The following is a 24,874-nucleotide window of genomic DNA, read 5'->3' as shown; positions in this document are numbered from 1 at the left end:
AAAATATACATTTCATGCATGCATTTGCTCCAAAGGCTCATAAACCTGTTAAAAAACCCCCTCTAATCTGACTGGTGGTGCAAGTCAAGGTTTTCGTGGCACAATTTGCAAAAGGGAGAGTTTGTCCTGCCAAATTCACCTGGAGAACGGTGGAGCCTAAATCCAGCCTGGAACGTGGTTTGCAGGAAGTGTGGTAATTTCAGGGAAGAGAACTTGAATTCATGCCAAGCAGAGGAAGAATTTCTGATCAGTGGGAGTGAAATCCTGAGTTTAATATTTAAAATACATCTGGCTGGCACAGATTAGGAAGTGGCATGGTGGGTGATTAACAGGACGTGTGTGGCAGCAGCATCAATCCGAGGCTGAAAGTTCACTTAACTCTGCTCCAGCTATTTCCCTTCAATATTTACTTCTTTGTGTAACTCTAAGTTGTCAGTAACACAGCAGAAGATGTCAAAAGGCTCTGATATTTTGTACCATTATGCATGCAGAAGCTCCCAGCAAGCACTAGTCGTGGATGTGCTGTCTACATACTTGGCTTGGGTTTTAAATTCCCAGTGGGATTTGCTGAGCAGATAATTCTGGAGGGACTGTGGGCACCAGCTGCATGTAGGGATGGATAAATACACTGTACTGGGCTTGCACACTGTAAATTCAATGAGATTGTAAAAGGGGATAGTAGTGACTGTATGATTTTGGCTCTCTGGTGCCTTTCATCTGTCTGTGTTCTGTGCTTTCAAAAGTTGCAATAAATAAACCTCATGCTACATCTAGAAAGTCAATTGTTTTGTATTCCTCAGTAAAATTCCCGCCCTGGGAAGGTTGTCACTGGCAATGTTCTGGCATTGCTCATGTCAGGAGGTTTATTTGGAAGGTGCTCTGCCACTGATTCCCCCCCAGATGTCTCCATGCCCAGGGACAGCAGCTGGAGACCATTCCAGCTGTTCAGTTGTTAAATGGTTCCTGGCCCTGCTCTGTCCTCACTGCCCTTCCTCCAGCAATTGCTGGGCACATTTGGGGAGCTGGGACAGCACAGGGACCATCCCAGGAGGCATCTAGGGAGGGTGTGTGGGTGTGATGTGTGGATCTGAACCAGCTGGTCCCAAGGGCAAAGAGCCTCAAGTGGAGCTCCCAGAATTGCTGGGCAGGCTTGAAGTGTTTGACCTCAGGGCTGCAAAGCTGCTGTTTTAGTGAGCCCACCCCTCCTCCTGCTGAGCATCCCCTGGTAGTTCCAGCAGCCTACTGGAATTCTGGATGTCTCCATTTGAGCTGTTCACTCTGTGGCTTCCTCTGTAACCACGGGAGACAAAGAGGCTCCTCTTGGGTGATTCATCCCCCTTAAGACGAGGGCTCAGGTGGGGCAGGTGAGTCACCCTTGAGGGCTGCCACTCTTGCCAAGGGTGACCAGCTCTGCTTTACACTTCTGCCAGTTCCTTGGCTGAGTTCAGGCCAAAATCCCTCTAAAAACTCTGGTAAAAACTCTTTATGTAATATATATAAACTGAGGATATGGGTAATTCAATTGAACATCAAAAAATGATCTAAAAGGTGACCTGGGGTGAAAGGCAACCTGCTTTCTTCCTTCAGAGCTCTGGAGACCCCTGTTATTTGTCATGTTGGGCTTTAGAAGGGCAGGATTCCCAACATTTCATGCTCTCCTTGCTTTGTACAAAGCTAAAGAGGCAGCTCTAATGTTTAGGTCCACCTATTACAAGAAAGAACATTCAACATGTAAGTGAGTTGTCAGTGCCTGACTTAAACCTTGGCCTAGACAAGGCTTAGACACAAAAACCCCCTAAACAAGGTGGCAACTTGAAGAGTGAAAGAGCAGATTTTACCCTGGGAACATGTGGGGAGGTGGAGGATTATTTTCTCCCGTGGGTTTTGTGGCTTTCTCTGTGCTGTGCCCTTGGCAACGGGGTTTGAGCGAGAGGAAATCACCCGAGAGCTCCAACTGTCGAGTGATTTATGTCAAGCCCAGATGGCTGAAGTCCAGCTTTGTGTGAGTGTGTGTGTATGTGGGGGGAAACCCAGGGGTTGAGGTTAAGTGTATGAATTCTGCAGATGCCTTCTCTCCAGACTTTTGCAGATGTAGATGTTGGAGAGAGGATTATCCAAGGACAGAGCAGTGGATTTGGGAACGGAGGTCCATGGCTCCACCACACAGAGTCACCCCAGCCAAGACACTTCTCTTTATCCCTCAGTTTTCCAGTTGGATAATATGGAGCCACCATATGCAGGGAGTGATTTAAAAACCCATAGCAGGTCACAGTAAATAGAACCCAACCAAAATCCAGAGGCATATCTGCTTGGTAGGAATGTGTCCCAATTCCTGCCCTTGGCTGTCAGGAGCAGCACCTGCAGGAGTTGCTGGCTCTTGGTGAGGCTGTTTGGTCTGTTTTAGAGTGATTTTGTATGTAATCATTGATTGTTTTGCTCTTTTGGGGAGATAGGTTCATTTGCCTTCGCTCCTTTCTAATGAAGGTCGAAAAGATATAACTAGAGCTGAGAAGGAAGAGGAGAAAAGAGGAAAAGCAGAAGAAGAGGCTCTTGTGACCAAACGAGGGGAGCCAGTCAGGATCAAGATCTTTGAAGGAGGGTAAGTGTCCCATTTATTTCTCTTTGAGTGTCACAGCTGTGTGGGAGTTATTGGTTACAGTGATGGCAGTGAAGGTGCCTCGTGGAGGTGAGCAGAAGGCCAGAGGTAGTTGGATTTCAGCCACTGTAAAAGCTTGGCCCTCCAGATCCACAGATACTCCAGACTGCACTAATTCCCTGTTTTTGAGCTGTCTCTAAGTTAGCAATCACCTCCATCTCTTTTCTGAGTGGGTGTTTGAGTGAAGATGGGTGAAGAACACAAATTCATCTTGTAGCTGTCTCTGATGTGACAGAGGTGTTCTCTGTATCTTAGTCTTTCCAGAGCCTTCTGAAAATGATGTTGTTAATGGTTGTTCCCATTATAAGGAGGATCTGGGGAGATCTTTGCTGATGCCTGGGTTTTGGGTGAGGAACAAAAGAAGGGTTATATTCATGTGATTTTCATCCCACCCAACCAAAATAGCTCAAACCAGAATGGATGCAAGGTCTTAATTTGATGTATATCTTAAATCTCGGCTCCAGGTAATTCAGAGTCTGCCTCAGGAATTCAGCTCTGGTCTAATGCTACTGTTTATCTTTAAAAAATGCAAAAATCAGGTAATAAGTAGTGTGTTTTGTGGGATGCAATTACAGTTCATCCTTCCTGTGTGTTGCAAAGGGGGGCCAAAGAGACGTGAGCAATCTCCAGCAGGATTTATCAGCTCTGCTCTTGCCGTTGGGTGGTCTTGGTTTCTGTGTGTTAGAAAAAGGCTTTAATTAGTCAGTGGTTGTTGCTGCTGTTACCGGTTGACATTTGCTTTTCTTTTAAAATATTTCATTAGCAGATGATCAAACTGACAAACCAAAAGGGAAAAACGTTGCTTTGGGAAAGGAAACCCGCGTGTTTGTCCAAGAGAACTCACCTCTCCCCCAGATGTAGGGACTGTGTATCTAAACCCAGCTGAGGTTTAGATCCCTCACGGTGAGGGGTGAATGCAAAGAGCCAAAGCAGTGCCAGCCTGTCACGGCTGTGACCTGAAGTGATTTAGGGAGGGGGCCAGGGAATGGCAGGAAAACAGTGGAATGAGAAATTGGATGTGCTCAGTATGTTGCCATCACCTTCCTGGGGCAGCTGGGACTTGTGGGGTGAACTGAGCTGGGGTTTATTGCCTTAAACCCAGGGGAAGCCTCTGTTTCCCTTGACTGGGTTGTCCTGGAGCTGTGGCTGTTCAGGGGGACTCTTGGATTCCTTCCTGGATGTGATTAAAGCAGTTCAGCATTACTGTGACTGAAAACCCCCTGCCCCTCACAGAGATTGTGTGGGGAGGGCTGGGGGTGCTCAGTGCTGTCCCTGACTGTACCCCCCAGACAAGCTGCATCCCCACACCCCTGTGCTCCCATGTCTGCATCCCCCAGCACAGCCCAGGGGATGCAAAGCCACGTTTTCTGAATGGCAGACACGAAATAAAGCAGCTTTTCCAATCTGCTTCCTGCACAGCAGCACCAGGAACTGTGTGAACACCTTGAACGTGTGCTGGGTTTGACTGGAAAGTTCCTGGAGCTGGGATGGGAGGCAGGATGTGGTGGCTGCTGAATGCCAAGCACAGGCACTGATGGAACCCCCCAGGTCACAGAGATTCATTTCATGTGTGAATTCTGTAGAATACTCCCTGCTGAGGGGCAGGAGGGATGGGCTGCTCTCTCAAGGTGCTCCGTGTGTTACCTGGTGCTCTGGGCCTTGTTCCCACAGGGTTTCTCCTGTGGAATTGTTCATCCTCAGCAGCTGTGTCTGCAGGGATCCCAGGATTCCAGACTGTCCTGAGCTGGAAGGGACCCCCAAGGATCCTCCGGTCCAACCCTGAGCCCTGCACAGGCCCAGCCCCAAGAGTCACCCCCTGTGCCCCAGAGGATCAGCCAACCCTCCTGCAGCTCTGGCAGCCTTGGGGCTGTGCCCACTGCCCTGGGGAGCCTGGGCAGTGCCCAACCAGCCTCTGGGGGAAGAACCTTTGCCTGAGATCCAACCTGAGCCTGCCCTGACACAGCTCCAGCTGTTCCCTGGCTGCTGTCCCTGCTCCCCCAGAGCAGAGCTCAGTCCCTGCCCCTCCTCTGCCCCTGCCCAGGAATTGGAACTGCACTGAGGTCTCCCCTCAGTCTCCTCTGCTCCAGCTGAACACACCAAGGGACTGTTTTCTTGCAGTGAAGGAACAATCCTGCAGAGGAATCCACAGGGTGCCTAATGCTTTGTGCAAGCTCCCAAATGGATCAGCCCCCTTTCCTGGCCATCTCTTGAAAATGTTTTACAAGAAGTGCACCATTCTCAAGATCTTATTTCACTGCCTTATTTTTTTCCTCATAAAAATTTCCTCCTTGACTCATTTTCCCCTTGTTTATTGGTTTCACATGGTCTGCTGGCTGGACCCATCCTTCCAGTGGGATGCAGTTGGTTTCAAAGCTTTTGAAGCCACCCCATGCTTTGTTGCCTCAACCAAGGAGGGAGATTATAAAGAAATCCAAGTGTTCCCATAAAAGGTGAACTTGCTGCAGCTCTTCAGCTCCTTCTTCCCCTCAGTTTTTATTTCTTCAGAGCTCTTGCCTTTCTCTCTGCCATTTTCAACACTTGCTTTTCCCTCTGTACTGTCTTGTGGCTTCCCCAGTCCCACCACTGCCTTTCCCCCTTTGCAACGTTCCTTACAGCACTTCCAGGACCAGCTTGCTGCCTCCCCTGTTGCTGTCCAGTCTTCCAGCTGGAATTGTATTTCCTGGCTTTCAGGGGAGACCAGAAAAGCCAAATTTCATCCTTTCACCATCCTCACGGCCCATTTTTAAGGAATGAACGGATGAACCTGCCAGAGGCTCTTGGAGCACTGGGGCAGCTTGGCTTCCTTTCTCTCATTTGAAGATGTCTCCTCCCTGGATGTGGAAGTGGATGGTTCCTTTACCTATGTTTTCCCACTGGGAAGTGTTTTGGACACAGCAGCTTGCAGGTTCCTTGAGCCTTGACGCAGGTTCATGCTTGGGTTTGGGACAGGGCTCAGTAAAGCCAGGCTTGGGCTATGCTGGGCTCAGTTTCTTTCCTGCCACTCTTTCCATGAAGGAAGTTGTTCAGTTCCCTGTGGGGCCATCTCAGCATGTGGAGTTTGGCCAATGGGGCTGTCAGGAGGACCTGGGTGGTGGAGAAGTCCAGCTCCCCTTGAGTTACCAGCCAGTGCAGAACCTGCCTCCCTTGGCCTCCTGAGATGAAGAGAAAACCCTGTGTAGTGTCTCTGGTTTCTTGGGGACCTCAGAAGGGACACGTGTCATTCTGCCTTGACTTCTCCACACTTACTGGAGTTGGGATCCACTGAGTTTTCTGTTGGACTCCTTTTTAGAGATCAAATTCCTCTTAGAGAGCAAAGTCTGGACATCACTCCACATATAATTTCAGGAGTGGCTTTTTCCTTGCAGTCATGACATTTTGTGAGACAGAGTGTGTCTCCACTGCAAGCAGCATGACCTCTGTCCCATGGGCACAGCCCAGCACTTGACTGAGGGAGATTGGAGTCATGTAACACCCTCCAGACAGGCTGGACACTGCACAGGCTCCTCAGGTTGTGTTTGGGAGAACCATAAGCAGCCAGGTCAATGTGTGTGCTCCTGAAGAAGCCAATCAAAACAGCCACTGGCCTTGTCCTGAGGGATAATGTGGTGGTTTTGAGCAGTGAAAATGATCTTTGAAGGTCAAGCTGGACAGCTCTGCTTCAGGAGAAGTGCTGGGATTCCTTGGTGCCTCAGGGTCACCTTCTCCAACTCCCTCTGGTGCTCTGGAGACACCAGGCCCCTTCTGAAATCTGACAGCATGAAACCAGAGATTGGTATCGACCTGAACTGCCAGTGAGGGCTGGGATGGTGTCATGGTCCTGCCAGGGGGATGGGGCCTGTTTGCTCTGCACTGCCATTACCACGAGGAAATCTGAGAGCTCTAGGGTGGGCTCAGTCAATAGATGTTCTGTATTTCATAGCCAAAGTCCCTGTGCTTTCCTGGGGCCAGCAGTTGGGTTGTTGCTCTGGTTGATTACAACCAGTAGGGAAAGCAGGACCAAGATGTGGAAGGTTAAAGACCTCTAACCTGAACTGACACCCCCAAACCAGTGAAACTGTGTCAAAAGCAAAGCTCTCTTTGGAAAACTGTTCCCTTTTTTTTTAACCTACTTTAGGGAAAAACACTTATGGCTGTAACCTTATGATTGCAGACACGAGTATCCTTAAACACACCTCCCCTTCACACCACACCATGTGTACAAATGCACACAGAGCAAGGGGAATTTTTAACTTCAGGAGAGATGTTTGTAGTGCTGTTGTGACCCAGAGGCTGCTGCAGTTGTTGGCTTGGTCTGACTCTTGAGGAATCCAATCCCTTCCCTCTTTGTCTTCACCAACAGAGAGTTGTAGGTTCCCCAGCCATGGGATCTTCTGACCTGGGATTTCAGGACAAAGCCCCTTCTGCCCAGTGCCATTCCAGTGCCTGGGGGGTGCAGGAGCTTTGACCATGGCATTCCCTGGGGAGCCCCAGGGCTGGAAGTGGCTTTTCCTTTCTCTCCCTGCCTGTGGAGTTTTTAGGCAGGCAGGGAGGTGACAGAGCCTCTCAGCCTGTCCAGCAAGAGATTTTTCCCTGCTCCAAGGAAGATGGAGAAGCCTCAGGGCTGTTTTCTGGGATTTCAGCATGACTGGTAATTAGAGGATGTGAAAGCCTCCCTCCTCCAGCTCCTCTCCCAGCTCCCACCCTGAGGACTCCCTGGGATCTCTGGTGGATCTCTGGGGTGATCTCACTCCATGTTTATGACCAGAGCAGCTCCCACTGACCAAGCTCGTGGAAAATCCCTGGCACAGCCCTGGAAGGGTCTTATTACCCCAGAGAAACTTCTCTGTTAAACAAGCAAAAGTTTCTCAATGTAACTGCAAACCCCTGCACTGGAGCCATTCTCTGAGGGGATTTCCTTTGCTGCTCAGGGAGTTCTGAGAATTCTCCGTTTATTTTGACAGGAGTCAGTTATTCCAAAGTTAATCCCAAAGACACTGATTTGAGCACACTCGGTGCCAGGGAGGGAGGAATCTGAGCAAAGCTCTGTCTGCAGCACATCCAGCTGCACCAGGGACAGCAAAGGGCTGCTGCTCCTTCATTTAACACAGAATCCCAGAATATCCTGAACTGAAAGGATCATTGAGTCCAACTCCTGGACAGGACAAGCCCAAATTTACCTGCAAACCTGCTTGAGACCTGGCAGTGAACTCCTTTCACAGCTCAGGGCAGGTGCCTCCAGTGGGAGCACATCCCTGTGGAGCAGGGCTGGGGTTAAACAGGAATCACAGAATCCCAGACTGGTTTGGGTTGGAAGGGGCAATTAAATCTCATCCCACTGCACCCCCTACCCACAGGCAGGGACACCGTCCACTACGCCCACATTGCTCCAACCTGGCCTTGGACTCTTCCAGGGATTCCAGGGGCAGCCACAGCTGCTCTGGGCAACCTGTGCCAGGGCCTCACCACCCTCACAGCCAGGAATTCCTTCCCAATATCCCATCTCTCCCTGCCCTCTGGCAGTGGGAAGCCATTCCCTGTGTCCTGTCCCTCCACCCGTTGTCCCCAGTCCCTCTCCAGCTCTCCTGGAGCCCCTTTAGGCCCTGCCAGGGGTTCTCAGCTCTCCCTGGAGCCTTCTCTGCTCTGGGTGAACTCCCCCAGCCTGTCATATTTGACTCCACTCCTGGATATAAGCAAAGAATTCTTGTAATTGCATTTTGCAGTGAAAGGGTTTTCCTGGGACTGTTTGCTTTGCATGGCAGGGAGAAAACTGGAGAAACTGGTGTCCAAACTTTCCCCTTGGGGCTGGTGGTGCCTGACTGACCACTGGGTGTTAACTTGAACATTTTTAGGGGTTGTGTTGCTGGATTTTCCCTGCCTTTGGAAGTGCTGAACAGACATTGCTGGGCTCCATTTGAGCAGCCCTGGGGCGCACAGCCTTCTGAAAATCACAGAATCATGGAATCACAGAATTGTTTCATTGGGAAAGGACCTTAAAGACCATCTCACTCCAACCCTCCACCATGGGCAGGGCTGCCTCCCATTAGATCACTAATCCAGTCCTGCAGGTGACAATTTGCTCCCTGAAACATGATTTTATAGTCTCAAGTGTCCAGCTTATGTTTATCCTGCTTTTTAAATAGCAAAGTGGGTGGGTTTTATAGGTGGAACCTTTTGTTTGTTTTATAGATAGGACTTTACAAGCAAGGGAGAGCAGGAGAGCTCTGAGTCCACCAGGGACAACCCCATTTCCCAGGCAGATCCAAACAAGATCAACCAGCTTGGGAAAAGGGAAGAGCATCCCCTGAATTTGGTAATGCTCATGAGGAAAAAGATGTTTTATGTTTTATCAGGAATCCCCAGCAGAGCAGCCAGTCCCCATTTCCCTCTGAGACGTTGGGGGTGGATTTTCCAGGGGGTTTGGGTGTAACCTGGGGGGTTGGGATCCTCCTGCTCATCGGGATCCTCCTTGCGCAGTTCCATGTTTGATTTCTCGTGTCCATTAAAAGAACACAAGGTCTCTCTCAGAGACAGACATTTACACACCTCTTTCTTTCATAGCACAAGAAAAACACTTAAAAGCTTTAAAAGCTCATCCAAAGGAGACAAGACAGAGGGTAGCAATTTAAGGAAGGACAGATTTGTAAATTTTACCAGTGCTGACAAGATAAAAGGAGGAATTGTTTGAAGAGGCAGGTTTGCAGTGAGGAAAGCTGCTTGAAAAATGCATTTGGAATAACAGGAGAGAAGAATGGCAACTAGAGAAAAATATTTCAATATGAAAAGAATATAGGCTTTTTGCTGTGAAAAGCATTGTATTCGCACCTTGAAATGTGCTTAAAAGCCAAGAGGAAAAAAAAGCTTCAATTCAACTTGAAGCAAATGTTTTTCCTCCCCATAGTGTCTTCATGAAAATTTGGATTTTTCTTGTAATTTGTCATTTAATTTAAAAAAAAATGTTTTTCCCTGGTATCTCAGGGAGTAGCAAAAACGGAAAAATCAATTCTTTCCAGTGGTTTGTTCAGGAAATGTTTCTTGGCTTAGGAGCTGCAAGGAGAGAACAGGAAACAGAGCTTGGGAGGAGGAGGAAAGTGAGAAGTTTGTGGGCAGAGTCAGTGCAGGGAGCAACAGAGCAAAGTGTAACTTGTTGGACTCCAACTTTGGACACTTCAGTGGGTTCAAACCACTGCTGGGATGTGTTATCGTGGGATCACAGAGGGGTGGAAGGGAATGGAAAGATCTCCTTCTACCCCCTGCCATGGGCAGGGGCACCTTCCAGCCAGCAGCTGGATGCTCCAGCCTGGCCCTGAACAAGGTTAGACAAGGGCTGGTGTGTCTGGGAATGTGGACCTGAGGGTTCCTTACAGAGGAAGCTGTGGGGTGGCTCTGTCACAGCTCCAGTTCCCAGACCTGCCCCTCACAGCTGGTGCTCCTGCCAGGAGCTCTTGTCTAAGTAATCCTGGATAATGTAGAAATAACATCAGGTTATTCCCTTTAAACCAGGTCATTATTTCTGCTGGGAGCAGCTCCTGGTTGTACAACCACGACTGAAGCCTCATACAGGATCCCAAATGTTGGAATCATGGTTTGGTTTGGAAGGGACCTTAAAGATCATCTCATTCCACCCCCTGCCATGGGCAGGGAATGTTGTCCCTTTGGGCTTGAAGCATTGATATTTTCCTTGCCTTTGTGACCATATGTGCAACCTGGGAGTTGTTTCTGAGCATCCCTGCAGGGTCTGTGCAGTGCAGGTCAGCACCAGCACATTCCACCTGCCTCCTTCGGCTTCCCCTTATGGATATGGGGGAAAAATCCATTAAATCCTGCATGCTTGAGTCAGTGAGCACAGCCCCACTCCCAGCTCTCCTCTCTCATCCCTTCCCCAGGATGAAAACACCCTTGCAGGCGAGGCCCCCTGTGCTGCTCGTGCTTTGGGTGCAGGGATGGGTGGCCAGGCTTGGCTCTGAAAGGCAGGATGTCCCCTGTGCCCAGGCTCAGAGCTTTCTTTCCCCACCAGCTGTGCTTGTGCTGAGCATTCCTGAACAGGCTGTTCCTTGGCCTCCTGAGCAGATCTGGAGACAGCAAGTGCTGCTTGGAGCGGAGAAGTAGGACTTGGGGATGGTAGGTTTGTGACTCACCAGGACTCTTGGATAAGTCATTCTCCAGTCAACACTTTTGATTCCTTGTTTGTGAGGGGACACACAAACTCAGCTCCTCCCGAGCCTGATTATTTATGCCTTTAAAATGTCTTAATATTCCTCAGTGGGAATTGTTGGCGTTTCCTGTGTTGTCTCGTCACTTCACTTGACAAATTGGGTTCATTCTGCAACTTATTTCTGCTTCCCAGGAAATCTGACAAACTCAGAAGGATTTAGTCCAGGCTGTTGCCTGGTTTTCTTTGGTATTTTTCCTCAATTGTTCCTGCCAGTGCATCCAGGCCTCTCTGCCATGTCCTGCTGGCACAGCTCCTGAGCTTGGTGCTAATTTCCCACAGCCAATTATTAAAAATGTTATCTCCAGTTTCCTGCCTGACCCTGTGTGGGATGATCAGCTTTCTGCAGGGATTTCCTTCCTCCCATGTACAGAACCATCCCAGGGGCTTTCCCTGGGGGACGTGGTTATGGTGGAGCAGAGGCTGAGTGGGATTCACTTCTCCACATTATCCATATTCCTCCTGAGGTGGATTCACTTCTCCACATTATCCATATTCTTCCTGAGTGGGATTCACTTCTCCACATTATCCATATTCTTCCTGAGTGGGATTCACTTCTCCACATTATCCATATTCCTCCTGAGTGGGATTCACTTCTCCACATTATCCCTGTCCCTGCTCCCTCCAGTAACTCTGCTTTGACCTCTGTTTCCTGCTTATTTGAGCTCTTTCAAACTGGATGAAAAGTATGTACATTTTGTACCACTTTAACTATTACCATTTTCTAAATATTACTTTTTTATATACATCTTCTTTTCTGTACTGATAAATATCAGGTGTGAAGAGATGTGGAAGGAAAAGGATGAAGCCCATATTTGGTCCCTGGGGGGAGGGGTGATGCTCTTCCTGAGTCCCAGCATTCCCAATGGTTTTCCCAGCCCCTTCTTCCCCTCACCATGACTTTTATCTTCTCTGTGTGACAAAGACAAGAATTCCCAGTTTGGTTTCAGTTCAAATCAAGATTTAACAAATGGAATCAAGCAAGGAAAATGCCTTTGCTGCCTTGCCCAGGTGTCTGGGGTACCTGGCCAGTACTCACCTGCCTTTCTGTGCCTTATTTGGGGAATGAAGGGTGTTCCAGCTGCCAGGCTGGTCACCTCCCATTGGAGCACTCAGTGAATTCAAAATCTACTAATCACTGCATTTTTTTCAAGCAATTCCTTTGCTTTTAACATCTTGTAAATCCAAGGATCAGTCCAGATAAAGAAAAGCAGCTCCTGCTCTGAGCTGAACAGGTGGGTTCCTGGGGTAGGACAGAGCAGGGTTTTCCTTTCTTCTTCAGTGGAAAGATGAATTCAGGTCACTGTGAGCAAAGAGGCAGAAAGGGAACCCTGCCTTGCTTGGGGAATCTCTTCCCTGCCAGAAACTCGTGGCCCTGGAGAGCACCCAAGTCATCCCTTTGCAGGAATGGGAGCACAGTCAAGGATGGCAGCAGAGGGGGTTCCATCTCCAGACCTCCTGTCTCTCCTTGGGGCTGGTCCCACCATCCCACAGGTCTGATGTGCTGCCTCTTTCCTGGCCCCCTGTGTGACTCCATCTCATTCCTGGGACTGGGGTTTGCTCAGGAAACTCCCTGTGCAAAACTCTGGAGTCCTTCCCCATAGTGAGGCCAAATTTATGGGGTCTGAGAGGGGGAGAAGGTGACCCTGGGGGAGATGACCCTGCCACCCCAGGTGAGGAGAGGCTGAGGGTGTAACCTCTGTGCTGACAAGCTTTTTATACCAGAGAGTTATAAACCAAAATGGACAGAGAACATTTGGGCCAGAAGTGCCGGTGGATGCTAAAGGTGCAGGGCTGGGGGCAGAGCAGAGCTGGGCATGGGAGATGGGAGAAAACAGGACATTTAAGAGCAGACACAGGGACAGACAGGAACATCTCCACAGTGCCCTGATCACACAGGGAGGGGGAGCCAGTGGAAAGGAAGAGATTTGATCAGACAGACAATTTTGGCAGCTGAACAGGGATGGAGGGGAGGTGGCAATTGGTTGGAAGGTAAGAGGTGTGGCAATTAGCCAAGCAGGAGAGGGGCAGGCTGGAGATCTCAGCTCTCACAACAAAGAGGGAGGGTGTGAGGTGGAGACAGGAATGGTACAAACTGCTCCAGCAGAGAAGTGAAGAGGCTGAGGGTCAGAGCTGATGCAGGACAGGGAAATGTCCCACTTCCAGGAATCAGGGACCTGCTTCATGGAACTCCTGGGGTTTGCCTTTCCAGGGGTGTCTCTGCCCTCAGTATCCTCAGAGCAAACAATATTATTCCGATTTATTAAAAGGCATTTGGACACTTTCCCTTGTCAGGAGTTTGAAGTTGGTAATGTAGAAGGATTTGTGTGGAATTCTGCAGTGGGTCCATGGTCACCTGGGCTGTCCTTCCTCATCCCAGATTCCCAGGAATGACACAATGTCTTATTCTGAGGCTCTGGGTGACGTGGGCCAAATGTCTGGAATAATAAGCTCTCCTTGTAACAGATTATTCATGGGCCTATTCACGTGGCAAACATCCAGAGTATGGGGTTTTCACTTCATTGATTCAGCGACACGATCCCAGCAATTAATTCATTGGAAAATTGGAGAAGGCAAACATTTTATCAGATTTACTCAGGATTAGCCAGTTCTCACATCTGGAGATGCAGGCAGCCTGTCCTATAGAGAACTGTAATTTATAGGAGGCCTTTAACAGATTCCAAGTGCTGTGCAATCAATTAGAAACCTGATGTTCAAACAGACAGCCCCAGACCTGTCTGCCCCTTCCTCAATCCTTGCTCCACGGGCAAATGGCAGGAAGAGGACTCTGGGAATATAATACTTTTGGGGACTTCCTTTCTTTCACTTCCTAATGATGAAAACACTACTTTGGGGAGACAGGTCTCATCTCAAGGCAGATGTTAATTTTATTCCTGTTTGGTGTTTTTTGATTTGGTTGGTTTGTTTTTTTTTTTTTCCTCATGTTCCCAAATGTTGATTTTCAATTCTCTTTAGTATCAACCACCAGAGAATCCCAGTGATGACAGATGGGATGTGAAATTCTTGGGAACATTATGAAAGATGGAAATGATAAAGCTCTGCGAGTAAAGTGTCTAAATCATGTTTTCAAAAAAGGACATGAATTTAGAAGTGTATATCCTGTGAAATCCATTCCACTGCCTGGGTGCTCACCCAGGGGGGGACCATGTCCCTGGGACTGGGAACAAAGCAATTCCCAGTCCCAGTTTGGATTTATAAATTTTACTTCTGGGAAAGCTTTCCTTTTTTTGCGTGTTTGGAAGTGAGCACACGAGTCACACTGACGGGGAGGCTGCTGGGAAGGACTGGGTAAAGCAGTGGGACTGTGAGCACCAGATCCTACATTTGAGAGAGATTTTCCCGTTCTTCCCATTTGTTGCTGAAGGAGAGCAGGTTGTGCTCCGTCCTGACATAGCCCAGGATGTAACTGGATCTCTGCTGTTGGGATGTCATCCTTCCCAAGCCAGGGAGGAGCAGTGCTGGGAGGGAAGGTGAGGTCATTCCTCCCCATGGGACACTGTGGGGAGAGGTTGGAGAGGCTGTGGGATGTGGCAGGAGCAGATGGGAAGAAAACCAGTGGGACCAGAGAGAGCTGGGCCGAGGCTGCTGCTGCTCAGAAACCCAGGGAGCTGCTGGAGGCAAAGATCCAACTGCAAGGACGTGGTGGGCAGGGCTCCACAGAAACTTGATTTTTTAATATCCCATCTTCCCAAGTTGCTTTTCACTGTTCAAAGGCCCACTCTTCCTTTCAGTTGTAGTCATTGTTGGAGGAGTTGCTTACCAGGGATGTGTTGCAGGCAGATTCATCTCCAACCTGTGGCCAATCTCAGCCCTGTGACCTCTGGCTCCCGGAGTGCTCCAAGGCAGCTGCCAGCCCAGCTCATTTTCCTCCAGGCTGGAGGAGTCAGGAAAAGCTGGGATTACTCATTGCAAGTGTTTAAAGCCATTTCCTTGTCCTGGAGGACCTGCTGCTGCTCAGGCAGTTACACAGAATCAACTGAATGGTTTCTTTAGTGAAAGAAAGCATGTGAGAAATTCATGAGTATGTGTTGAAAAATATTAACTCAGCCCAACTGGAACTGCAGGTTTCTTGGTCTGCAGAACCTCAGACAAAGGAGAATGTGCCCTAATAAGATATTTTTTCTGGTCATCTTTGCTGCTCTTACTGATGTAGAGATAAGACTGAAGAATTACAAGATTTTAAGGTGGAAGAGGGGGAGATTACAGGGTCTCACCAAACTCTTCCTGGTGGTGCTCACCTGGTTTCTTGGAAATTCCTGTGTTTCTCAGTGTTTGTGTGCTCTTGTCTCTACACTTTGTTCCCAACTCGGTATGTTTGACATAAGGGAATAATCACATGTAGCCAAGTTTTTATAAACCTTTCTGTTTGTTGGGTACTTTGGCTTCTTGCAGACCCCAGACATGGCTGGTTTGTGGAGCTCTGGGCTGGGTTGAGGGCTCTGGGATGGGTTTTGCAGACCCCAGACAGGGGTTTGTGGAGCTCTGGGCTGAGTTTGTGGACCCCAGACAGGGGTTTGAGGGCTCTGGGCTGGGTTTGGGGAGCTCTGAGCTGGCTTGTGGAGCTCTGGGCTGGCTTTGTGGACCCCAGACAGGGGTTTGAGGGCTCTGGGATGGGTTTGTGGAGCTCTGGGCTGGATTTGAGGGCTCTGGGCTGGCTTTGTGGACCCCAGGACAGGGTTTGTGGAGCTCTGGGCGGGTTTGTGGAGCTCTGGGCTGGGTTTGAGGGCTCTGGGCTGGCTTTGTGGACCCCAGACAGGGGTTTGTGGAGCTCTGGGCTGGGTTTGTGGAGCTCTGGGCTGGGTTTGAGGGCTCTGGGCTGGGTTTGAGGGCTCTGGCTGGGTTGAGGCTCTGGGCTGGGTTTGAGGGCTCTGGGCTGGGTTTGAGGGCTCTGGGCTGGGTTTGCAGCACAGTAGCAGTGCTTTCAAAGAGCAAATATTTCTCCCAGATGTTTCAGCTCAGCACTAAACCCGTGGTTTTCAACGTTTGTGAATGTCTTGCCATTCTTATTTAAACAAACTATTTGAGGCAGAATATGGGGTTTTTAAGGCTGCAAGAACCTGAGCACTTGCACTGCTCTTCTGGCTGGTTCAAGCCCAAAGAGCCCTTCCAAGGAGTGGAGTCATCAGCAAAACTTTGCCTCTGAGGGGTGTCAGCAAACTGGTTTGGGTAAAATAAAGTTCTCGGATGGGAGCTGAGAAAAGACCTTCAGAAATCCAAAATCCATCCCTCTGCTTGGCAGGAGAGCTGCTGTGGGCTGAGAGACCTGGAGGCTCTCAGGGAACTGGAGTTGGTCACTGGGGAGGTCCCTGCTCAGGTGTCATGGAGTGAAGTGCTGCTGGAGAAATGCAGCACAGAAAAGGGAGCCCTGGGGACTTTAGGCTGAAGGTTGAGCAGGTTTTTCACCAGAGTTCAGTAGAGCAAGTAATGTGTATTTTGGTGTGTGGTTATTCAGGCTGTCCAGTGAAGGGGGGATATTGTTTTGTGCAGGGCTCTGTTACTGCCTTGGCTTGTGGATGTTTTCCTTCTTTCCTAAAATGTTGAGAAACCACAGTGAGGTGTGTGAGAATGCAGGGTCACAGCACAAATAAAGGATAATTAGTCCATTGACCCAGGCTGGGAATAGCTTTGAGTTGAGAGCTGCCACATACTGGTATTGCTGCAAAGTATCCTTAAGAGCAAGAATTTATTATGAATTCAGCTCTTCCTGGGATGAATCTTGACCTAAATTTGTTGAGCTCAAGCTGAGCCCATCCTCAGAGCACCTTCTGAGGTGCTGAGCAATGGGCACAGCTTGTTGCACTCATTAGGAGCTGGGGGGGAGCAATCACACCTCTGGGGGGGTTGTCACTGTGTGAGTTTTATGAGGTTTATAAGAGCCCTCACAGTATCCAAGAAAGAAAACCTGTGACCCTCCTGTGTGGCTGCACCCTGGTAAATTCAGAAAGTGCTAAGACACTGTAAAGGGCACTTGGAGGTGGCACAGCCTATGAAAACAGGAGAGCTCTGGGAGCCAGAGATACCCTGGGAGCTGCTGTGAATGTTGGCAACCTCCAGCTTGGCTTTCCCAGCACAGGAGTCACGGGAATTCCTGACCCTGCTTTGCTGTGCTGTGTTTGCAGCACAGCTCCCCGGCTACAAAACACACTTGGGTCTCTCTGCTGAAGCTCTGGGAGGTTTTATTTCTTTCAGTGAGGAGCATCAGGCTAAAATAGCTTCTAACTCTGCCCCCCTCCTTCAGAAGAGGCCTTTGTGGTCTCCCACTCCTGCCAGGAATGCTGGGGAGCAGAGGACGTGTCAGCAGGAACAGCAGCCAGTTACTGCTGCACACACAGTCCCTGTGGCCTTCCTGCCTTCCCCTCAGAGGGGTGAGTCACGTCAGCAGAGCCTCCAGCAGCCCAGGTCCCTCTGGAGCAGCGGGTTCATGACCTGGGCCCGGGATCGGGCGGCTCCGGGTTCCTGCTCAGATGGTCCCACCGAGGGAACTCCCGGCTGGATGGAGATCCCCCGAGCCTGGTGGTGGTTGGCAGCCTCCTGCCACTCCGTGTTTACCTGAGAGTGGTTTGGAGGAGGAGCCACCTTGATCCTTGCAGGGTTTAGTGTTGCCTCAACTCCAGGGGCAGCACGTCCTCCAGCAGAGCCTCAGCTGAGGCAAAGCCACCTATGGCATGTGGAGACTTGATACGTGTGTCCCTCCCTGGCTTGGGAGAAGTGCTGCAATCGTAGGATAACCAAGGATGGCTGGTTTTGTAACCTTCTGGAGATAAAAATGGATATATTTGAGTTTCAGCAAAATTGAGCAGGATATACTGGTACATTTGACATATGCAAAGTATATTCAGAAAGTGTTCTGGGCAGGCAGTTAGGGGATGGTTCAGTCCTTTTTTCTCTGAAGTTTTAGTGCAAAAAGGACTTTCCTGAAATCCCTGGAGAATGGTCTTTCCCTGGGTACAAATCATAGAAGCATTCAGGTTGGAAAAGCCCTCTCAAATCATCCAGTCCAACCATTCAACCATCACTTCCACCACTCTTCTGACTGATTCAGTCCCCTCACAAGACCCAAGAGCACTTTCCAAGCCTGGGGGTTACCTGCAAAAGCATTGGTCAGCAAGCCAGGCCACCATCAATCCATGTCCCCAAGTGCACATTGACATGGGTTTTAACCTGCAGGAATGGGCACTCCAACCACTACCATGGGCAGCGTGTCAGATCAGACACTCTCTCCATGAAGAAATTGTTCCTGATATCCAATCTGAAACCTTCCTTGGCACAAACTGAGGCCATTCCCCTTCTCCTGTTTCTTGTTGTTACTCTGAGTAGGTTTGATCTTCTGTGCAAACCATGTGCTTTGAACTTGTCTCCACTGCCAGTGGCAGCTCATGTTAAAGGAGCACCCAGAGATCTCCCCCACGTTCTTTGGGGCTTATTCTGGCTCCCAGCACTCCATCCTACCCCAGGAAGGGCAGCTGATGGGAGGCAGCCAGGCTGCTGGGCATGATCCACTGGAGTTCAGCTGTGATCTCCAGCCCCTTCCTTGTGAACCTCCAGAAACTGTCCCACTGGGACAGCTTCCAGCCAGTCCTTCTTTGGGATGAACGTCATGGAATTACAGAATATACTGAGCTGGAAGGGACCCCAAGGATCATGGAGTCCAACCCTCAGCCCTGCACAGGCCCAGCCCCAAGAGTCACCCCCTGTGCCCCAGAGGATCAGCCAAACCCTCCTGGAGTTCTGGCAGCCTTGGGGCTGTGCCCACTGCCTGGGGAGCCTGGGCAGTGCCCAACCAGCCTCTTGGGGAAGAACCTTTGCCTGAGATCCAACCTGAGCCTGCCCTGACACAGCCTCCAGCGTTCCCTGGGTGCTGTCCCTTTCCCCCAGAGCAAAGCTCAGTCCCTGCCCCTCCTCTGCCCCTGCCCAGGAATTGGAACTGCACTGAGGTCTCCCCCTCAGTCTCCTCTGCTCCAGCTGAAACACACCAAGTGCCCTCAGTGTCCTCCCACGCCTTCAAATCCAGGCCCTTCCCATCTCTTTGCCCTCCTTTGGACACTCTCCAGTGGCTCAATCCCTTCCCTCCATTGTGTCCCCCCAAACTGCCCCAATGTTGAGGTGAGGCCGCCCCAGGGCAGAGCAGAGCGGGACAATCCCCTCCCTGATGCCCCAGGACAGGGTTGGCCCTCCTGGCTGCCAGGGCACTGCTGACTCAGGGACAATTGCTACCTACCAGGACCCCCCAGGGCCGTTTCCCAGCACTGCTTTCCAGCCTCTCATTCCCAGTCTGTCTGTCCATCTGGGGTTGCCCCATCCCAGGGGCAGAATCCGGCGCTTCCCCTGGTTGAACTTCCCGTAGTTGGGGACTGCCCAGGGCTCTGATTCGTCACAGTCTCTCTGCACTGACCCAGAGACTCCAAGTGAAAGCCCTTCAGCGTCATCAGCAGCCCCAGGGGCTCTCAGGGGACTTTCCTCTATATACATTTTTCATCCTGTTTAAACCCTCTCCCCTCCTCCCAGCCCTGGACCTTCTGCCCTTTGCACACACAAACATTGGCACGTTTTCCTCTCGGCGAGATTTCCGTGGGAAACTTTCCAAGAGGGATTATTTCACAGTCCTTTTCAACCCCCAGGGGAAGTGGTTGGACCCATGGCATTTTTCCACCTTGACTTGGGAGCTGGTCTCCCCCTCCCACCAGCTCCACATTCCTTGGAGAGAATTCCATGCTCCCGGTGTGTCCCTGTGAGGGGCTGCATCCCTGGCTGACTCATTTCCCATCCACTTTGCTGCTTGTGGCTCTGATCTGATCCACAAGTGGGGCATAATATCTGGGAACAGAGGGACCAGAGTGATCCATGGCCCGTGCCAGGAATGTTGTGCTGCATCCTTGGAAAGTGGAGGCTCCCCAACCTGGATCAGCCACGTGTGCTGAGCGAGGGGCCCGTGAGAAGCGACGTGCTCCTGAGGCTCAGGAAAACATTGGTGTGGCACAGATCTCTTATCTGGAGTTGGAAACTATCTGTGGAAATGGTTTCTAAAATAGCAGGACCTAAGTGAGACTTTCCATGGCTGGAGAATACGGAGGGGAATTCTGAAAGGGATTGCTTGGGTCATGGCCAGATGCTGCTTAAGCTACAGAGAGCAGCTTAAATAAAGTCGCTCAATAAATAATATTTCTTCTTCTTTTCTTCTTCTTCTTCTTTCTTTTCTTTTCTTCTCCTTCTTCCTTCTTTCTTCTTTCTCTTCTTCTCTTTTCTTCTTCTTCTTTCTTCTCCTCCTCTCCTTCTATCTTCTTTTTTCTCCTCTTTATTTCCTCTTCCTTCTCCTTCTTTTTTTCATTTTCTTTTCTTCCTCTTCTTCATTTTCTTTTTCTTCCTCTTCTTCTCATCATCACCATCAACACAAATTATTATGTTTTTATTATTATTATCATTATAACCCTGAAACTTCTGCACAGCAATTCTCTAATGCCCCAGCCCTAAAGCAACTGCCTAAGAGAGAGATGAGGTGGATTTTTTAAGCTCCAGTTGCAGAGAAATGCCTGGGAAAACAGCATTATGGGTTTTCCAGAGTTTTTTCCTCAATAATTGAGGTATCAAATGTTCTTCAGTTCCGAGTTCAGCGATGGGGGGTTTGAGCTGTGGGTCCTGTGAGCAGGGTTTGGCTCTGCTCAGCTCCTCACACATCATCAGGGGAAGGAGGGCTCTGGCCATGGAGCTGCCCTGTCTCCTGCAGTGGCTTTGCACGTGTGGTTGGAGCTGCCTCAGTCACTGTGTTGATGATGTGTAAGGGAGAGCAGGATCCAGCTCCCTCTCCCTGGGCCCTCTTGGCTTTTGCAGCAGCAAAAGAGGGAAATGACGAGTTATTTCAGTTGCTAAAGGTAGAAATTGTGACTGAAGCTGCCCAGGGAGGAGCAGTGAGGTGGGAAGGGGCACTTCCAGAGACTCTCCTCACCCTGCTCTGAGTGGCTCTGGAAAACCATGGGATGGCTGAAACTTCACTGGAGATCCAGGATGGTGGAGGATGGTCCTTAGGGATGCGTGGGCTTGTAAGATGTGAGAATAGTCACCAAGCTCTTCCCAGGTGCCTGGGCTGGGGCAGTGAGTTGCCCAGGTGGGAGGAAGTCAATCACTTGGTCACCAATTCCTCTATGATTGTAAGCCCAGTTTGGGGTTCACAACGACCCCCTGACCCTGCCTGCAGCCCATGTCCAGCCCTGCTCTCTCTGCAGGGCAGGTTGGATTGGGACCCAGTTTGGGCTGTAGGAGCTCTAAAAGATCATTGTGGAGTTCCCAGATTCAGGACTGATGACCTACTGCCTCCTGCCAGGTGTTTCACAACCAGGTCCTTCCTTGTTGTTATTAGAAATAAGTAGGGCTTAAAAAGTTCTCATCCCACCAGTCCAGGTGAGTGCCTGAGGGTCCTCCAGCTCCTCTGGAAACTCTCTCCTGCCTAGCAATGAAACGTGGTAGGACAAAACTTCCTCCTGCAGCTCCTGGTGTTCTTGCTGTCTGGGGGGACTGATGGTATCTCAGCTCTCCCTGGGATTAGTCCTCATTTCCTGGCTTGGCTTTGGCAGCAGACAGGAAGCGAAGGAAATAGAGATAATTGAGTCAGTTTTTACAAATTGGTTTGTCTCAGATCCAGTGTGAAGGATGGGGAAAGGCCTGGGATGAGGTTGAGGCTCGAAGCATTTCTGTGTCTACCAGAGCAATGCACAGAATTTCATTAATAATTACAACCCCCAGGTCCTGTAGAGCAGAGTGAAGGTTGATGGTCTGCTGGAAGGTGATAATCCAAGCCCAGTCCATGAGATCCTCTGGGATGTTGAGATGTTATAATAACCTAAGTGGCTTTGGGAGTGTTTGTCCGTGGTATTGATATCTGGGAGATCAGAAATCCATCAGTGCCCAGTGCTGAGAGAAAGAACCACTGAAGAAAGACCAGCAAGTGATACTTTGTGAGGATTTTTGTTGCTGTGGTTCTCAGACTGTCCTCACTGTGCTGTTGTACAGTTTTGTTACCTCAGGGCAGAAGAGGGACCAGCAGCTGGATTTGTTTTGTCCACGACATTTCAGTGTAGCCAGAGGCTGTTTGGCTTTCCTTGTTCTGGAAATAAATCCAGTCTATTATTATCATTTCTTGTAATTAGGTATTAAGAGCTTTCACTGGGGAGTTGGAGCTCAGTTGGGGAGGTGTCAGACTTGGTGGAACAGGTCTATTCCCTCCTCTCCCAGCAGCTGGCAGAGCCAAGGTGTGGAACTCAGCAGAATCAGCAAACCCCCCAGGATCCTGGTGGCAGGACAAGGATGTGCTCCAGCACCTCCAGCTCAGCTGCAGGTCACACCAGGAAAACACACATGACAAGGAACCAAGAAGGACTTGGCTGCAGCTGCCAGTCCCACCCAGAGACCCTTCTGAAAGGTAGAGACTCCAAAGGAGACCATTCCTCCTGCAAAATCATCCTGCTGCTTCCCACCAGCTCCCAAGCTCCACATGGATTGGCAGGAGGGCTGTGTGGGCTGTCTCGTGAAGACTTTTGGAAAATCAAGTGTTTGGCTTGAAGGAGTTGCTCCATAACGTGCAGGATGTCAAGCTGACATCCAAAATTCTTTGAAATCAAGGCACTTTCTGTTATTTCAAGGCTGGCACTTGGGGGTTGGGTTATTGTTGATGTCAGGAGGTTTGGGATGCTCAGGTGTTGTTGTTCCAGCAGTTTAGGGCTGGGTATTCATGGGGCTGGGGAACAAGGGAAAGGAATTTAATGCTCCCTGCAGGGCTGGAGCTGCTGGAAGCCTTGGTATGGTCAGGAGAGACCATTCTCTCTTTCCTGGAGAGAATTGTTTGGGTCTCTGTTGCTAAGGGACAACAGGATGGGAATAAACACCCCCTTCCCAAGCCCCTGGCCCCCTCCCCTGTGAGCTGAGCTCTGCAACCCCTTCACACCCCCAGGGAGAGCCAGGGTGCTCCCCAGGGAGAACTTCCCCGGCGTGTGATGGAGGGGGAGGAACTTGAGAGGAAGTTTTCTTTTCTCTCATTCCTCCTGCTGTTCTAACAGATTCCTCCTGTGATGCTCCCAAAAATCTCTCACTGATGGAGCAGTGGGAATGAAGATGTAGGAGGTCCCTGCAAGACTTTGCCAAAGCCTTTCAAGAGGATGAGCTGAAGCCTCATGGGACGAGGAGAAACCAGATGTGACAAAGCAAACATCTCCCAGGGGATGGGCTCAGCCTGAGCCAGTTTTGTGGCTCATTTGTGGGGAAGAATCAATCCTCCCTGTTCCATCTGTGCATGTCTTAATAACAACATTGTTGAACTTGGCTGATACCAAAGGGAAGCTGGAAGTGACCAGGAATCCCTGGATGACATTGCAGCCTCCCCTGAGAGAAGGAGGAGCAGCTCCACAGGAGCTTTTGGAATGAATCAGAGGCATCAGAAAACACCTTTTCTTCATCTTGTGAAATACTTTATGGATTTGACATAAATAATGGCTGAAAATTCCTTTCTGGCACTTGGAGGGCTCAGGGGATTTAAGTAGATCCTGACCATGGAGTAAGGAAAGACAAGGATCCTGTAAGACAGGACATCCAGTGCCACCAGCACCAGGGCTGGTAGCAGGGGACAGGAACACCTGGCCAGTGGAAGGGTCTTCAAGTCCCTGATTGTATTAAAATACCAGGTTCTGTAGCTCTGACTGCAGTTCATGTCTCAGCCACTCTAATGAATGACAAAAGGCTCTTAGTTTCCCATTTCAGGGATTAGAAACATTCATAATAAAATGCACTTATTGATGTTAAAAATATTACAATTTTGGCAATGCCACATCTCTTAGAATCACAGGATCATGGAATGGTTTGGGTTGGAAGGACCTTAAACTCATCCAGTTCCACCCCCTGCCTTGGGCAGGGACACCTTCCACCAGCCCAGGTTGCTCCAACCTGGCCTTGGACACTTCCAGGGATCCAGGGGCAGCCACAGCTCCTCTGGGCAACCTGTGCCAGGGCCTCCCCACCCTCACAGGGAAGGATTTCTTCCAAATATCCAACCTAATCCTGCCCTCTGACAGTTTAAAATCATTTCCCCTTGTCCTGTCTCTCTCTGCCCCTATAAAAGTCCCTCTCTCTCCTTTTTATAAGCCCCCTTAGGGCACTAGAAGGCCTCTTCCAAAACATTAAAACAGGAACTAAAAGATCACCATCTCAGTTGTAGCCAGACCACTAATACTTAGTGGACAAACTTACATGTAGCATTTCCTGTTTTTAATTTATGTACTTTGCAACTTTAAGTGCAAATGTATTTTATTTTACTCTAGGATTTATTTCTACAGAGATTTTTTTATTTATAAGATATGTTGAAATCAGAAAGAGTGCACAAGTGGAGTCAGGGCCCTTTAGTCCTGAAGGAAGGCTGGTGTGCAGGTTGATAACAGCATCTCTGAGATGTGTTTGAACTGGGATGACCCCAGGACAGAAGTGCCCCACATCAGAATGGTTCAAAGACATCCAGAGTGATCCAAACACTCCAGTTTGGGGTAGGGCTGAGGGACTGATTTGCACAGAGCTCCTTTAGCCTGGGCAAACAGTCCTGCCCAGTGGGGGGGGCTGCTTCAGGCTGGGATCACCTCCCTGAGCAGGACAAATGCTCCCTGACCTCATTTTGGTGACGGGTTTGAACTCGGGGCTGCAAAGCTGTCGATGCCTGAACTTGGTCTGTTCATGGCTGGAACTCCGGAGTGTTCCCTGGCATTCCTGAGATCCTCCCTCCCATTCCCTTGGGGATGCAGCTCTCCAGGTCATTCCTAGGATGTGGAATAGGCTGAGGAACCAGGAATTAACAGCAGGTGCTGTTGATCTCAGTCACAGTTTCTTTGCTGCTTCTCGTCTCTCCCAGAATCATAAAATCATGGAACCATGAAGGTTGGAAAAGACCTCCAGGATCACCAAGTCCAACCTGTGACCAAATCCCACCATGTCACTGAACCACACCACAAAGTGCCACATCTCCATGGTTTTTGGAGGCCTCC

The 24,874-nt window shown here is 49.8% G+C and overlaps 1 protein-coding gene across 1 annotated transcript in view; it reads left to right on the top strand.

Moving 5' to 3' along the window:
• LOC116797991 (transcription factor HIVEP3-like) overlaps positions 1–24,874 on the top strand; it is a 72,741-nt gene that overhangs the window by 9,866 nt on the left and 38,001 nt on the right. Inside the window, 1 exon segment of the mRNA XM_032710040.1 lies at positions 2,454–2,599. Coding sequence (XP_032565931.1) covers positions 2,454–2,599 — 146 coding nt within the window.

The sequence above is a fragment of the Chiroxiphia lanceolata genome, chromosome 24, assembly GCF_009829145.1.
Source record: "Chiroxiphia lanceolata isolate bChiLan1 chromosome 24, bChiLan1.pri, whole genome shotgun sequence".
Classification (NCBI taxonomy): domain Eukaryota; kingdom Metazoa; phylum Chordata; class Aves; order Passeriformes; family Pipridae; genus Chiroxiphia; species Chiroxiphia lanceolata.
This window is presented reverse-complemented; position numbering and strand designations above follow the sequence as displayed.